The 15,126-nt window shown below is 39.6% G+C and overlaps 1 protein-coding gene across 7 annotated transcripts in view; it reads right to left on the bottom strand.

Moving 5' to 3' along the window:
* The window catches only part of RPGRIP1 (RPGR interacting protein 1), a 46,014-nt gene extending 42,354 nt beyond the window's left edge, over positions 1-3,660 (bottom strand). For 2 of the 7 annotated variants that reach the window (XM_043919488.1, XM_043919483.1), the window contains exons 1-4: positions 3,389-3,655; positions 2,136-2,235; positions 1,494-1,625; positions 113-218 (exon numbers count right to left, since the gene is read on the bottom strand). In XM_043919488.1, coding sequence (XP_043775423.1) covers positions 113-218; positions 1,494-1,625; positions 2,136-2,235; positions 3,389-3,503 — 453 coding nt within the window. In that variant the 5' untranslated portion in view covers positions 3,504-3,655. Of the gene's footprint in view, positions 1-112; positions 219-1,493; positions 1,691-2,135; positions 2,236-3,388 lie in introns of those variants that run through there. The other 5 variants (XM_043919487.1, XM_043919482.1, XM_043919484.1 and 2 more) reach the window with 5 other exon arrangements.
* Positions 3,661-15,126: the final 11,466 nt, after the last annotated feature.

Genomic DNA, 15,126 nt, shown 5'->3' with positions numbered 1-15,126 from the left:
TCAGTTTCTTTCCTTTCTGGTCTCCCATGTGTAAAATGGAGAAAATAGCACAATTTTCTTAACTAATTGATTTCACCCCCCAAAAAAAGCACAGCTGAAGATGGCAACTCACAGCCTGAACTTCTGTTAATTGTGCCTTTGTCACTGCCAAAGAGGTATTCCTTTCATGTAAGAGCTTCTTAAGTCGAATCAGCTGTATATTCTCTTTAATGGAAGCTCTGGAGAAAGAAGACAGTACTAAAATACCATCTGTGAATGGAAAGAGTTAAGGACCTTTCCCCTCTGTGGATATGGACGGGGACACAAAGGAAGATCATTATTTCTGAACCTAAGAGACCATGTTTTCTTTATTATTTGAAAGGCACTGGGGGAGGATTTGGGTTCACTAGACTCTGTGTCAGCGATTTCCAGTCCTAGCTGGTTATTAGAATCATCTGGTGCAATCTTTAATCTTAACACTGCCTCAACTCCACCCCCAATTAATTGAAAGGGAGTCTCTGGGGTGGGACGCAGGCATCTGTGGTTTTAAAAAGCCTTCAGGTTTAAAACTTATGTCCATACAGAAACATGAACGTGGATTTTACAACTGTTTCACTCATAACTGTCAAAATTTGGAAGCTACCAAGATGTTCTTCAATAGGTGAGTGGCTAAATAAACTGTGATACATCCAGACAATGAAATGTGATTCAGTGCTAAAAAGAAATGAACTATCAAGCCATGAAAAGGAGGAAACTTAAATGCACATTGCTAAGTGAAAGAAGCCAATCTAAAAAAACAACATACTGTATGATTCCAACTAGAAGAAGTTCTGGGAAAGGCAAAACTATGAGGACAGTAAAAAAAAAGCAGTGGTGCCAGGGGGAAGGAAGGGATGAATAGGCAGAGCACAGAGGATTTTTAGGGCAGTGAAACTACTCTGTGCAATACTATAAAAATGGACACAGGATTAAATATTTGTCCAAACCCACAGAATGCACAACACCAAGAGTAACCATAAGGTAAGTTATGGACTCTGGTGATTTTTGTGATGTGTCCCTGTAGATTCATCCATTGTAACAGATGTATCCCTCTGCTGTGGGATGTTGACAATAAGGGAGGTTTGGGTGTGTGGGGGAGGCAGGGGAAGGTGAGATCAGGAAGTATATGGGAAACCTCTCTACTTTATGCTCAATTCTGTTGTGAACCTAAACTGCTCTAAAAAAATTAAGTCTATTTTTTAAGCTTTCCAGGGGCTGAAGCAGAATGGGGGCTGAGAACCCCCATCTGGTGATAAGGATGAAACATTTTTCCTTCTATAGAGTGAAGCAGCAAAACTTTTATTATACATAAATATCCCTTTCAAGTTAATTGATTCTGTAATCCATTTGTGCCTCCAGGTCTACTTCTCAGCTTGAATTTAATCCCAAACATTCTCTATTCCTCTGAGATGGGTGAAAGGTGCCAAGCAGAATCTTTTTCAGTTCATTTGGGACATGGAATTCCACACTCTTACCGAAGCTCTGTGGCCTTCTCAGTACTCTCCAAAGAGCTTCTCTGTTCAAAATTTTCATCTTTGGACCACATTTTCTCAGGAGACTTGGGTGGTTCTTCCACTTGCATAGTATCGCTGGTCATAAAGTGGGCACTGTTAGGCATGCATAGACCAATGAGCTTAGTCATAATTATATGACTTTGCTAAAAGAGATTTTCCTGTTAGAATTAGGAACATTAAACACAAAAAGAATAAATAGAAACCCCTGTTATAGGGGTTTAGAACTAGATTCTCACATATATATTTTTTAAAAAAATTAGAGGAGTTAGTAATCTTGGCATGTGTGGAGGATAATCTTACAAAGTGTAGCTTTCCAGTGTGGAACAGAAATATAAGTTAATTATGACCTAAGGGGGTAAATATAGGGAGAAGAAATACCTTCAATTAAGGAAAGGGCCTTTATTTTCCTTTCCTTGGAAGACAGAGAGGTGCTTATTTTCCATTTTTGAGCAATGAAGTTGGAATTTGACCTAGGGATGACTTTCATCTTCTCTGATAATGCTGGAACGACTCAAAAGTGGCAGGGTTCACTTGTTCCTCAAATGAGGTTTTTCCAATTAAAGGTGAAAGAGTAACAGCACAGGATAAAAGAAGAGCACTCACAGTTCGCTGGGTTCACTGGATACTTCACCTCTGGCTTTTTCATTTGTCACATGTTCCTTGAATGTGGGAGGGGCTGTGTAGCTCAGCCTGTCCCTTGACTCTGAAAGTTTACAGACAGAAGATGCAGCCTCTGGCAAGAGATTTCTCCAGAACTCTGGCTAGAAATGGAACCCCAAGTGCTGAAGGTAAGGAGACTTGAGACCTGGGGGAAGTCCTTATATGACCAATGATCCCAGAGGAGGGGTTCTCAGTTTTTACTCTTGCATTACTGATTTAATAAGTTAGCAGGACTATAGGCTGTCGGGTAAGTAAGAATAAATGGGAAGAAGAAAGAGCAGGGACTGTATGTTTACTCTTATGTATCTTTGTTTCTAGTGCCTAGTATATAATTGGTATTTTAAACTGAGCTGAACTTCAAACAAATAGTTTAGTTTTTCTCCTTTTAGCTGTTTACACAAAGGTTTTGTTGGCTCAAGAAGGGAGCTTGAAAATACAGAACTGTGCTGAACAAAACCTAACACTGAGTCCCCAGGGCCAAGACACCCTATTTCCATGAATCTAAAAAAGGGATGAGTAAGCCAGGTGAGGGAGACACACACAGCACTGTATTTAATTCAATGTTGGGTTCCATAGCAGTCAGAGATGCTTAGGCACTTGGGATACAGGAAGAGGAGAAACTGCAGCTCCTCAATTAGCAGCCTGACTTCTAGGCCTGGACTTCAGGAATGGGCTTTGGGAATCTCTGAACCCATGCAGTTGTATTTAAAGTTTGTCTATGTGTATGAGCAGTTTTCTTGGGAGGAGGCATAGCTTTTGCTTACGGTTTCAAAGGAGTCTATTTCCCCCCCAAAAGATGAAGAACCCCAATTTTAGAGGCACAAATCACTCTACCCAGAGTCCCATAGCCCCAGGAGAGGGGCAGGTCTTAAGATCACTGCCACTCACACCTGAGCAGGTCTTGAAAGTCATCTGTTTTCTGATCCCTACAAAACTTGACCAGCAACTTTCCCTTTTCCATTGTCTGATTCTCCTCTCAGTAGAACCGCATGGTGAAGTGAGAATTTTGAACCTGACATCCTACTCGGGGTAGGGGGCGGGGGGGACGGGGGAAGATTTTGGAGAATAGAGAGGAAAGAGAACAAAAGAGCAAAATGGGAGTGGTGGGCGGAATACAGCAGTGGGAGGAAAACGTGGCTGGCAAATCAATCCTTCCAGCGTTTTGATCCTGTCGGGGATTTGGCCCCGAGCCTCACCTCTCCTGGGTTTCTCTGCCTCCGGTGCCCCGGCGGTGTGGAGCTGTCTGTGTCCCGCGTGGAGGCGAGGCTGGGTGCGGCGGGGAGCAGGGGGGCCGACGCGCTGGACCTGCATTGGGAGCCCCTGCAGCGGGGGACGCTGGTGCTTGAGGGGGCGCTGCCGCCACTCTGCGTTCCGCCGCCGTCTAGCGGGCTCCCAGAGCTGAGGCTCCGCCGCGGCCGCCACGGCCCGCAGGCCCCGGCCTGCTGCGGTTAACCGGAGCAAGGCTGTTCTCATCCTGTGGGCAAAAGGAGAGCTGGTCGATCGTGCCTTCTTCTATGACAGCGATTATCTCTACAGTTTATTTGGTGGCAAGTAATCGGAATTGATCTCTGATATAAATTTATGTTCTGTAGTCCACTATTTACACTTAAAAATTAATTTTCTGCCCCCAATGACCATGATGTATTAATACAGAAGACTCTATATATAATTTTGTATATTTACTTTTAAATTATATGTAGAGTCTTCTGTATTAATACATCATGGTCATTATAAACCATAAACAAAAATACTAAGTTAACAGGAGATAATTAAATATAAGTAGAAATTTTAATATTTACTTCTCCAGTCCCAACTGTTCACACATTCCTGTATATGTACTCACTCTAAAAACTATTCCTGTATTAGTCCCCCTGGGTACCCTGAGCGTTACCTACAATGGATAGTCAATCAGTATTTATTATCTTGACCTGATACTTTTAAATGTTACCATCAGATTCTGTGGTCCCACCGCCTACCAGTTCTGACATTGACTACATTGCCTGGGGCATGTCATTAACCATTTGTGTTCAGTTTCCTCATCTACAAATACAGGTAACTGCCTCATTGGATTGTTTGGAAAAGGGCATGGCAACCCACCCCGGTATTCTTGCCTGGAGAATCCCATGGACAGAGGATCCTGGCAGACCACAGTCCATAGGGTTGCAAAGGGCAGGGCCTGACTGAAGCATTACCACGCATGCATGCCTTGTATTTTTATGAGGATTAAATAAGTTAATATGTGTAAAGGACATGGTGATGATGCACTGTAAGCACAGTAGGTGGTTGTTTAGTTGCCAAGTTGTGTCCCATTCTTTTGCAACCCCATGGGTTGTAGCCCACCAGGCTCCTCTGTCCACGGGATTTCCCAGGCAAGAATACTGGAGTGGGTTGCCATTTCCTTTTCCAGGGGATCTTCCTGACCCAGGGATCAAACTCGCATCTCCTGCATTGGCCAGCAGATTCTTTCCCATTGAGTCACCAGGGAAGTCCTGGAGGAGTTAGCAATTATTATTATGCATCATTATGTCCAAATAAAGAAATCAAGGCATTAAACAGCTAGGTAACTTGCCCAAAGTCAGAGGGGATAGTATCCAGTTTAGTCACTTACTATCTATAACCTCAAGTACTTTTTGGTTACCAACCAAGAAACAAGATTCTCTGGCCCATGTAACCATCTGACTTCACTGGATTCTCAAAGTCTCCATAATATAAAAGAATCTCCAACTCTGAAGTGTGATGGCATACAGCAGAAACCTGCAGTCTCGTAAATTCTAAATGAAACTCTGAGCCACTCTTGGGGGTTACCAACGAGAAAGCAAAAAGCTGCTGCTGACATTGGGAAAGTGGTGTGACATAATTAGTCCTCAGTGTTGTTTGAAGGTGGCCTGGCATTCACAGCTACATTCACAGCGAGGTCCTGTTTTTATGCTTTTGGATGTAATCTCACAGAACACCAACATCACACATGGCCACTCTGAGACCATGACAGAGTGATAGCAAAGAAGTCTGCTGCATACTTCTGTCTCAGCTCAGACAAAAACAAGGTCACTGTCTCACCCACAAAATACCAAACATACTCTCTCCTGGCTAACATGAGTGACTGCTGCTGCTTTCCCAGATAAAGCTTTAGCCTCACTCTAGTCTAGCCTCCCTGTAGATAAGATTTACAAAACACCGAGATTGTCAAAACACAGAATTGTCCCTGCTTTCTGACAGTACCAAGTCTAGAGCAAATTTCTGTTACCTTGGAGCCTCCCCTAAATCACCCAGCTGAAGCCCAACTCCTATGATAGACTTTTTCTAACAAGTCTTACTGAGATGCCCATGGTGTGCACTTTTTCTAGCTACAATAGTAAAAAACCAAACTTGCCCAACTATAGGTGTGTTTCTAATGGTCTTTGGCTGGAAGGCATTGACACCAATATCTTTAAAATGTTTCCTAGAGATTAACCCCAGACTTTCAGAACTCTTATTCTCCCCATCTAGTTATCTACCTACCCTCCATCTCAGATTTCTTTCAGGTCTGTACCCAAAAGATACACTTTTGAAAGCCAGTACCCTAAAATCACTGTGTAGGGTATATTTTGGAGTTAAGAGCTTTCAGCTCTGCCATTCATTAGCTATGACCTTGGGCAAGTTATTTAACCTCTGTGCTCCCTTTCCTTCTTAATAATGCCTCTTTCATTATATTAAATGAGTTAACACATATAAAGCACATATTACATGCCTGCATATAGGAAATGATCAACGCAATTTTGAGTTTTGTTTTTTAAATAAAAACCCCTTTTCTTACTTGCCCCTCTAGTCTTCAGTCCTTTGAGATTTTGCCCATTCTCCTGTCCCCATTCTCTCTTTTATGACCAGAGCAGAAGACTGCCTAGTCTCTTGCTCTCAGGGTTGGAATAGCTCTGATGATGCTTTATGGACTAATGGTCACAGACTGTTGACGCATTTGGCAAGAAAACAAAATAAAGCAATGTTGCTTTGAAAATAATTTTTGGAGTTAACCATCTTTGCCATTTGAACTGTTTTCTGGTGTAGACATCTCAGGAAGATGCATTCTTTTTCATTTATTACAGTGAAGGTCTGATGTAGACACAGCTTTTAAAGACATAAGGAGAACTCTGGGTACCTTTTGATCTCATCTTGTTGCTTCCAAAATTGCTCCTTCACCAACATGTGCTCTTCACGAAGACGAAACAAACTGTCCTCCAATTCATCCCGAGTCATCCTGCTCAAGGGAGGTTGAGTTTTTGTATTCTTACCTAAAGCCCCGGGAGAGAGTAAATACAGATTATTCTTTTTTTTTTAGAGATTATTCTTTTTTTTTTTTTTTAGAGATTATTCTTATATGTAATGTTTTTAATTCATCATGTCTCGGGCTGCATCTTGACCAGAGGGCTTGAATCTATTTTGAGTCATGTGTTTAAAAGGAAATTCATGAAGTATATGAAATGTGCGCTAATGGACCACTTAATCATTCTACGTCACTCTTTTTTTTTTTTTAAATTTTATTTTTATTTATTTTTGTCTGCATCACAAGGCATGTGGGATCTTAGTTCCTGACCAGGGATTGAACCTGCGCTCCCAGCAATGGAAGTGCGGATTCTTAACCACTGGACTGCCAGGGAAGTCCCCATTCTACGTCACTATTGTATATGGAAAATTATTACATTTCATTCCAGCATGTGATTCAACCTCCTATCTGGAGAGTATATTCTCTTTCTAAAAGTAGCAAGTAGAGTTTTTAGTCTACTTAATTTTTATTTTTAACCCACTCTTTTATTTTTCCTTCTCATAATAATTAGATAATTTGGACTTAGACAAGGATTGTACCCATAACTGTACCCATAACTCTTCAGAGCCCCCATAAGGAAAAGGGTAGAAACCTTTCTTGAGTACCAGGAGTCACCATTTGTTCTTGTGGTATGGAAAAATTGTCCCCAAATCTGCTTCCTTGGAATAGAGCCTCTGCTTGATCTAAGCAGAGGAAACTGCAGTACACTATAATGAGTGTGTTAGTGTTCACTAGTTTAGAATCAGTTCTGATCTTGTAGAAAAACCCAGAGCTTAAAATTTAAGCTCATAATTGTTACTTTTACTTCATTTGTCTTATCCTATTCTTTCTCTCTCTCTCTACATATTTATGTTACATAATATTTAATATTACATGTATTTTTTACGTATTACTTTTGGGAGCCACTTAAAAGTAAATTACAGACATGGTGTCCATTTACTTCTAAAGAATCATGGTATATTTGATGGACACAGTATATCCATCAAAATCAGAAAATTAGCCCCAATATTATTTTACCATCTAACCCATAAACCATTCAAACTTCAAACATTCAGGACCATGTGTTTCGCTTGATTGCCATGTCTCTTTAGTCGCCTTCACTCTAGAAGAGTTCTCTAGTCTTTCTTTGTCTTTCATGACTTTGACATTTTAAGAGTGCAGAGTAAAGGCCATTTCCTTTGTAGAATGCCCCTCAATTAGGGTTTGACTGATGTTTCTTCACAGTGGGTTCAAATTATTCATTTGGGACAGAAACCCCACAGAACTGAAGCTATCCTTTTCTCAGTGCATTGTATCAGTAGGCACATAATATCAGGGTGGGTTGCATCTTCTGACCCAGGGATCAAACCCGTGTCTCCTGCACTGGCACAGGAATTCTTTACCACTGAGTCTCCATAAAGTTAATTGAGAAGTCTTCTTAAAACCCATTAATTAATAATTATTTTCTGGGGAAATAATTTGACACTGTATATTAGGGCATAATGTTATATGACATTGCAAAATTTTCGCCAACTAGCCTTAGTGTTGTTTAATGATTCCTCCCTGAATTACCACTATCATGGTCACCAAATGGTGAGTTTTTAATTCCATTATTCCTTCTACACTTGTTAGTTGCATTGTACTATAAAAGATGTTCCTTCCTTGTGTTTATTAATTCATCTGTTTATTTATATCTGTGTGATCTTATGGATTTGTTTTATTCAATGGGTTGCAATCCATCAATATCATTCCTTTTAATGCTCAAATTTTTTCAGATTTGGCCAGTGTGAGCCCTTCCAGCTGATTCTGATGTCCTTGAAAAATATCTCCATGATTTTTTGAGAACTTTCTTATTTTCTGGCACAATAAGATTTATGACCAACCTAGAGAGTATATTAAAAAGCAGAGACATTACTTTGCCAACAAAGGTCCATTTAGTCAAGGCTATGGTTTTTCCAGTGGTCGTGTATGGATGTGAGAGTTGGACTGTGAAGAAAGCTGAGCGCCGAAGAATTGATGCTTTTGAACTGTGGTGTTGGAGAAGACTCTTGAGAGTCCCTTTGACTGCAAGGAGATCCAACCAGTCCATCCTAAAGGAGACCAGTCCTGGGTGTTCTTTGGAAGGACTGATGCTGAAGCTGAAACTCCAATACTTTGGCCACCTCATGCGAAGAGTTGACTCATTGGAAAAGACCCTGATGCTGGGAGGGATTGAGGGCAGGAGGAGAAGGGGACGACAGAGGATGAGATGGCTGCATGGCATCACCGACTCGATGGACATGAGTTTGGGTAAACTCTGGGAGTTGGTGATGGACAGGGGGGCCTGGCGTGCGGCAACTCATGGGGTTGCAAAGAGTGAGACACAACTGAGCGACAGAACTAAATAACTAACCAACCAACCAACCAACCAAGATATTCTAGGCTCACCTTATGCTTTCCCTACCTGAACCTCTTGTACCTGTTACCAGAGAAGGTATTTAAAAACCAAAGATTTGGGTATTTTGTGTTCTTATGGTTATGTCCTCTCAGCTGACAGAGTCAGGAAGTATATGCATATATACACACATATGTGCACAGTCACACATACACACCTATGTCTATTTCTATATGCTAGAAACCATTAGGGCACTCTGATACCTTCATATAAAATCCAAAATCACATGATTTACTCTGGTCTTGTATCTTCCCATATTTGCATCTTTCTTCTCAGTGACAAATCAGTTCCCACTGTCCTCAATACCCTTGAATGAAACAAATCTCAACTACGTAGGCTATGTGTTTATCCATGGCACTGTTGAATCACCCTGGCTTCTGCCAGCTGAGTGACCCACTGATTCATACCTGTTTGTAGTGGCAGAAACTTCTGACCCCACCAGCCCTGGTAGTGTACAAGCCAATAATATTTTTTATATTATACTATGTCCTATTCTTTTTCTTTTAAATTTTATAACAAATTTATTTATGTGTATATTTATTTTTGGTTGCAGTGGGTCTTCATTGCTGTGTGCAGGCTTTCTCTTGTTGTGGTGAGCTACTCTTCATTGTGGTACACAGGCTTCTCATTGCGATGGCTTCTCTCGTTGTGGAGCACAGGCTCTAGGCACACAGGCTTCAGTAGTTGCAGGAGGCAGACCCAGTAGTTTCAGTCTCAGGCGGGTGCGAGGGCTTCAGTGGTTGTAGTACATGGGCTTAGTTGCATGTGGAGTCTTCCAGGACCTGTGTTGGGGATCAAACCTGTGTCCCGTGCATTGGCAGGTGGATTGTTATCCACTGTACCACCAGGGAAGTGGTTGACATTATAATGTCAACATTTTTAGTTGTACAGCATAACTGTACCATAAATACTCTTATTATTTTCTTTTGGAATTGGTCATATCAGAAAAAATATTAAAATTAATTTTTAATATGTTGCATTTTTTTAATGTGGACCTTTTTTAAAAGTCTTTATTGAAATTATTTCTGTTTTATGTTTCGGTTTTTCAGTTGTGAGTTTTTCAGTTGTGAGTTCAGTTGTGAGTGCATATGAGTTTTTCATGTGCAAACTTAGCTCCCCGACCAGGGATTAAACCTGCACCCCCTGCATTGGAAGGCGAAGTCTTAATCACTGGACTGCCTGGGGAGTGCCTAAAGTTAACTTTTTAAAAATTAATTTTAAAATATATGGTATAAAAATATTCCATTAATACAGTTTTATTTGTATGTGATCAAACTCTTTTTTCTTCCAAAGCAAAGTTTCTAAGATAAATTCAAAATTGCTTGGAATGAAAAAAAAAAAAATACAACTTTGAAACCAATGAAGTTGAAAATGATGCAGCTGATTGCTAGGGACACTTAACAGGAAAGTATGATCACAAGGAAGAAAATCTGTAGCATGACCAGAATCTTTTATGAAAATTTGCATTTATAGCAAACACTTTATTTGATTTACTTTTAGCTATTTAGCTATATAAAGAACAGAAGGGAAACTGGACACCGCTTGTAATGACACCTAGGAAAGTTTCTTTTCCCACAAATCAGAAGTGTAAACCCTTTACTTTGGCACGTTCTTCCATACTCCCTTTACTGTGCTGAAGAAATAGTGAGTTCTTTTAGATTTTTGGTTGTATAGATGGTCTCCAAACTGACTGAATTCTCTAGGTAATTATTTCCTGCACAGGGGTTTTCTGTCAGTAGTTCTATGACTTTTCCAACTTTGACAACCATCTCAGCCAGTTCATGTTTCATGGGCTTTATCTGTGCAACAATTAAAGCTTTAAGAAGCACACAATCTCCAACTATGCACTGTTAAAGGACAACAGGAACATAGTAGATTTCTCACTGAAATATTATGATCTACCTTTCTCCTCTCTTCAAAACCTGCAGGCACCTTCTTCTGAACCTGATGGTTTGGAAGTTCTGCATATTTGCATCTTCGGGACCAGTGGAAAGCTAAGCAGGAAGTATATACTAATCCAGTCCTCAGGGAGTCAACATCAGGTCTACCACACTTTTAAATCTTGCTGAATTTGTGTTCCGGTCCTGAAGTCTCAATTCTTCTTCAAAATGATGACATTTAAGGATATCGCCCAAAGATTGGCCAAGATGGCTGAGTAGAAAGGGCCTGAGCTCACCTCCCATTACAGTCACACCAAAATCACAACCATCTGCAGAACAACAAAAGATCTCCTACAACCAAAGAGATAAAGCAGGAACGGCAAGGTAGGCCCAAGGTATTGTTAAGTTTCGTACCTCTAGGTGGGGAACCCACAAACTGGAGGATGAATGCACTGTAGAGGTTCTCACAAAGGAGTAAGAGGTCTGAGACCCACATTAGGATTCCCAACCCAAGGGTCCTGCATATAATGGTCATATATGACAAACCTACAGCTAACATCATACTCAACAGTAAAAAGCTGAGAACATTTTCTCTAAGATCAGGAACAAAACAAAGATGTCCACTCTTGCCACTTTCATTCAACATAGTTTTGGAAGTTCTAGCCATGGCAATCAGACAAGAAAAAGAAATAAAGGGAAACCAAATTGGGAAAGAAGTAAAATTGTTAATGTTAGCAGATGACTTAACACTCTACATAGAAAATTGTAAAAACACTGGAAAACTACTATAGCCCATCAATAAATTCAGTAAAGTTGTAGGATATGAAATTAATATACAGATATTTATTGAATTTCTATACAATAATCATAAACTATCAGAAAGGGAAATTAAGAAAACAATCCTATTTACCATTGTATCAGAAGAATGAAATATCTAGGAATAAACAGGTCTAAGGAGGTAAAAGACAGTACTTGAAAAAGTACAAGACACTGATGAAAGAAACTGAAGACAACACAAACAGAAACATATACTGTGTTCATGAATTGAAAGAATTAGTATTATTAAAGTGACCATACTATGCAAGGTAATCTACATACACACACAAAGAATGAAGTTGCATCCTTACCACACACCACATATTAAACATTAACTTAAAAATGGACCACAGACCTAAGTGTAAGAGCTAAAACTGCAGAATTCTTAGAAGAAAATATGGATGTAAACTGTTGTGATCTTGGACCATGTAGTATTATATATGATGATATGCGGAAATTGGAACTCTTATACATTGTTAGTAGGGATGTAAAAATGTGCAACTGCTGTCAAATAATCTGGCAGTTCCTTGAAATAATAAAGAGTTACCATATGACCCAGCAATCCCACTTTTGGGTATATACCTGAGAGAAATGAAAACATGTGTTTATATAAAACCTGTATATGAATGTTCATACCAGCATTATTTATAAAAGCCAAAAAGTAAAAACAACTCAAATGTCCATTAACTGGTGAATGTATAAACAAAATGTGATAATAAAAAGGAATGAAGCATTGATAAATGCTACAATTTGAATGAACTTTGAAAACATTTTGCTAAGTGAAAGAAGCTAGACACAGAAAATCATATATTGTATGATAACATTTATAGCAAATGTCGAGAATAGGGAAATCCATAGATACTTAAAGCAGATTAGTAATTATCAGGAGCAGGGAGTGGGGACATGGGGAATGTCTGCTATAAGGGTTTTTTTTTGGGGGGGTAATTATATGTTCTAAAATTAGGTAGTAGAGATGAATGCAAAACTGTGAATATAGTAAAAAGGAACTGTACATTTTAAAAGAGTGAACTTTATAGTATCTAATTTATATCCCAATAAAACTATTATGTATAATATACAGTATTTATTATACATATATTATTGTATATATTATATCTATCTCACACATATAAATTGTGAAATAAAACACATATGGACAGTTTAAATAATAATAATAAAGTGCACATAACATACATATCAGTTTAAGAAACAAAAGATTACTAGCGCCCTCTGTAAGTTCTTCACCCATTACTATTCCCTTCTTCCTCCAGAAGGGACCACTATCTTGAATGTTGTATTAATAACTGCCTTGTATTTCTTTACAATATTGTAAGGAAAATTAAAATTATTTATTTATTATAGAGAAAGCAAATTTATTATTTCAATGTAGGACTATATATCAATGTATATTCATTTTTCTAATCGATGGACATTTATGCTGTTTCTGTTTTTTACTCTTTTGAACAATGCTGCTATAAATATTCTGATCTATGTCTCTTGTCTTTGCAAAAACCTCTGCCATTTTATACCCAGAAGTAAAGCTGCATATTCAGTTTTACTAGATAATGCCAAGCTTTTATTCCAAAATGATCACACCATTTATACACCCATGAGCAGTGCATAAAATGCCCTATCTTTGAAATAAAACTTACAGAAGTGAAATCAGGTGAAGAGAGAATTAACAGTAGCTATGAATAGGGCTGAGGAGTGGGAGTATGTGAACAAAGTTACAAAAATATCTTTAGGTGAGTGGGGAAGAAGTGGTAGTGGGGCTGTGCTCTCTCTCTTTTTTTAAATTGCCTACCTCTGCTCAGTGAGAATGAAGGGCTGATCACATGCATAGGTGAATGAGACTCGCTCATTTGTTCTTGGCTTGTGTTTATGGTTTGTGTTTCCCTGGTGGCTCAGAGGTTAAAGCATCTGCCTTCAATGCGGGAGACCCGGGTTCGATCCCTGGGTTTGGGAAGATCCCCTGGAGAAGGAAATGGTAACCCACTCCAGTATTCTTGCCTGGAGAATCCCATGGACGGAGAAGCCTGGTAGGCTACAGTCCACGGGGTCGCAAAGAGTCGGACACGACTGAGCAACTTCACTTTCACTTTCTGTGTTTGTGGTGCTCATAAACCCACACAATAAAATTTTTATCATAAGAACATATGAAGAAAACATTGAGAAGATTGAAGAAAAGGGCTGAGAGCAAAGCAGTCACTGTGAAGACTAGCAAGACGCCCCACAATAACAGGCTGAGGGTTGGTTTCATTCTAAAAGGCATCCATCCTCAGACACCAAGTTTACCTTTCGAGGCTGGTATCATCAGAGGTATTGAGTCTATGTCTCTTATCAGGTCCTTTGCTGTATGGTCCTCCAGAAGAGAAGATGTCATATCATCTCCCAAGCTGTGAGAGATACCACAGGACACTGAAATAAAGGAAACCTTCAGTCAATTACTTGCAATTTGGGGGTGTCTTCTGCAGGCTAGACTTAAGTGGTAGCAGAAATTTCTCAACACTTTCATGATGGTGTAAGACATGGCATAGTCTTTTCTGTAGTGATGTGAATCACTCTACACTAAAGGATAAAACCAAGCATTCGGTAATAATGATGTTATTTATTACAAAAGAAATCAATTTTTCCAATTATAGAATTGATCCATATCATTTTGGATCATTTTTAAAGTGTCTGCTCAGCCTGGAAGCCAATGACCATCCCCTTTCTCTAGGAAATGAGCCTCTGAACCCCTCGCTACTCCATTATAGGGATGTATTGGTGATAGGGACCAACACATCAGTAATTGGTTTATAGTCTGTGGGCCAGTTCCTACAGTCATTGCTCATTAGACCAGGGGTAGACAACTGACCTAAGCTGGGCCAATCAAATTCTTTTTCCAGGCATTTGGAAATGGGACTAAGAGACTTAAATTTAGCCTCTGTGGATGACTAGAACTATTAGGTAAACTTGGGATTTCTGGGATGGCCATATTCTGATTTGCAGCCTAAATAACTGTGGAAATTCCATCTGCAGAGTCACTTTAAACCTCTTTTTCTGAATTGTAATATCCAATCTCCTGGCTTTAAATACTATATATACATATAGTATTTGCCTCAGAACGTTTGTACTTGGCTGGAATGATCTATCCCTTACTCTTCACATGGCTAGTTCCTTTTTATTCTTCAGTCTCTCAGCATCTTCTCATCTGCCAAGAGGACTTTCTCTGACTTTGCAACTAAAGTGATTACTTCCTCTATCATGTTGCCCTGTTTATTTCACTAGTAACACTTACCATACCCAGAAACTACCTCATTTATTTACACTTGTTTATTGCCTCCTCTTACTGAAACATAAGGGCTTCGAAAGCAGAAAATTGGTTTCTCTTATTTACCTCTTACTTGAATAACTCCTAGAATGTAGGCTCCTCTGTCTAGCCAATACTGGAGTGGGTTGCCATGCCCTCTTGCTGACCCAGGGATTGAGCCTGCATCTCTTTTGTCTCTTGCATTGGCAGTGAGTTCTTTACCACCTGGGAAGTCC

Source organism: Cervus elaphus, chromosome 12 (genome assembly GCF_910594005.1).
Source record: "Cervus elaphus chromosome 12, mCerEla1.1, whole genome shotgun sequence".
NCBI lineage: Eukaryota > Metazoa > Chordata > Mammalia > Artiodactyla > Cervidae > Cervus > Cervus elaphus.
The sequence above is the reverse complement of the archived record's forward strand: the minus strand, read 5'-3'. Positions and strand labels throughout refer to the sequence as shown.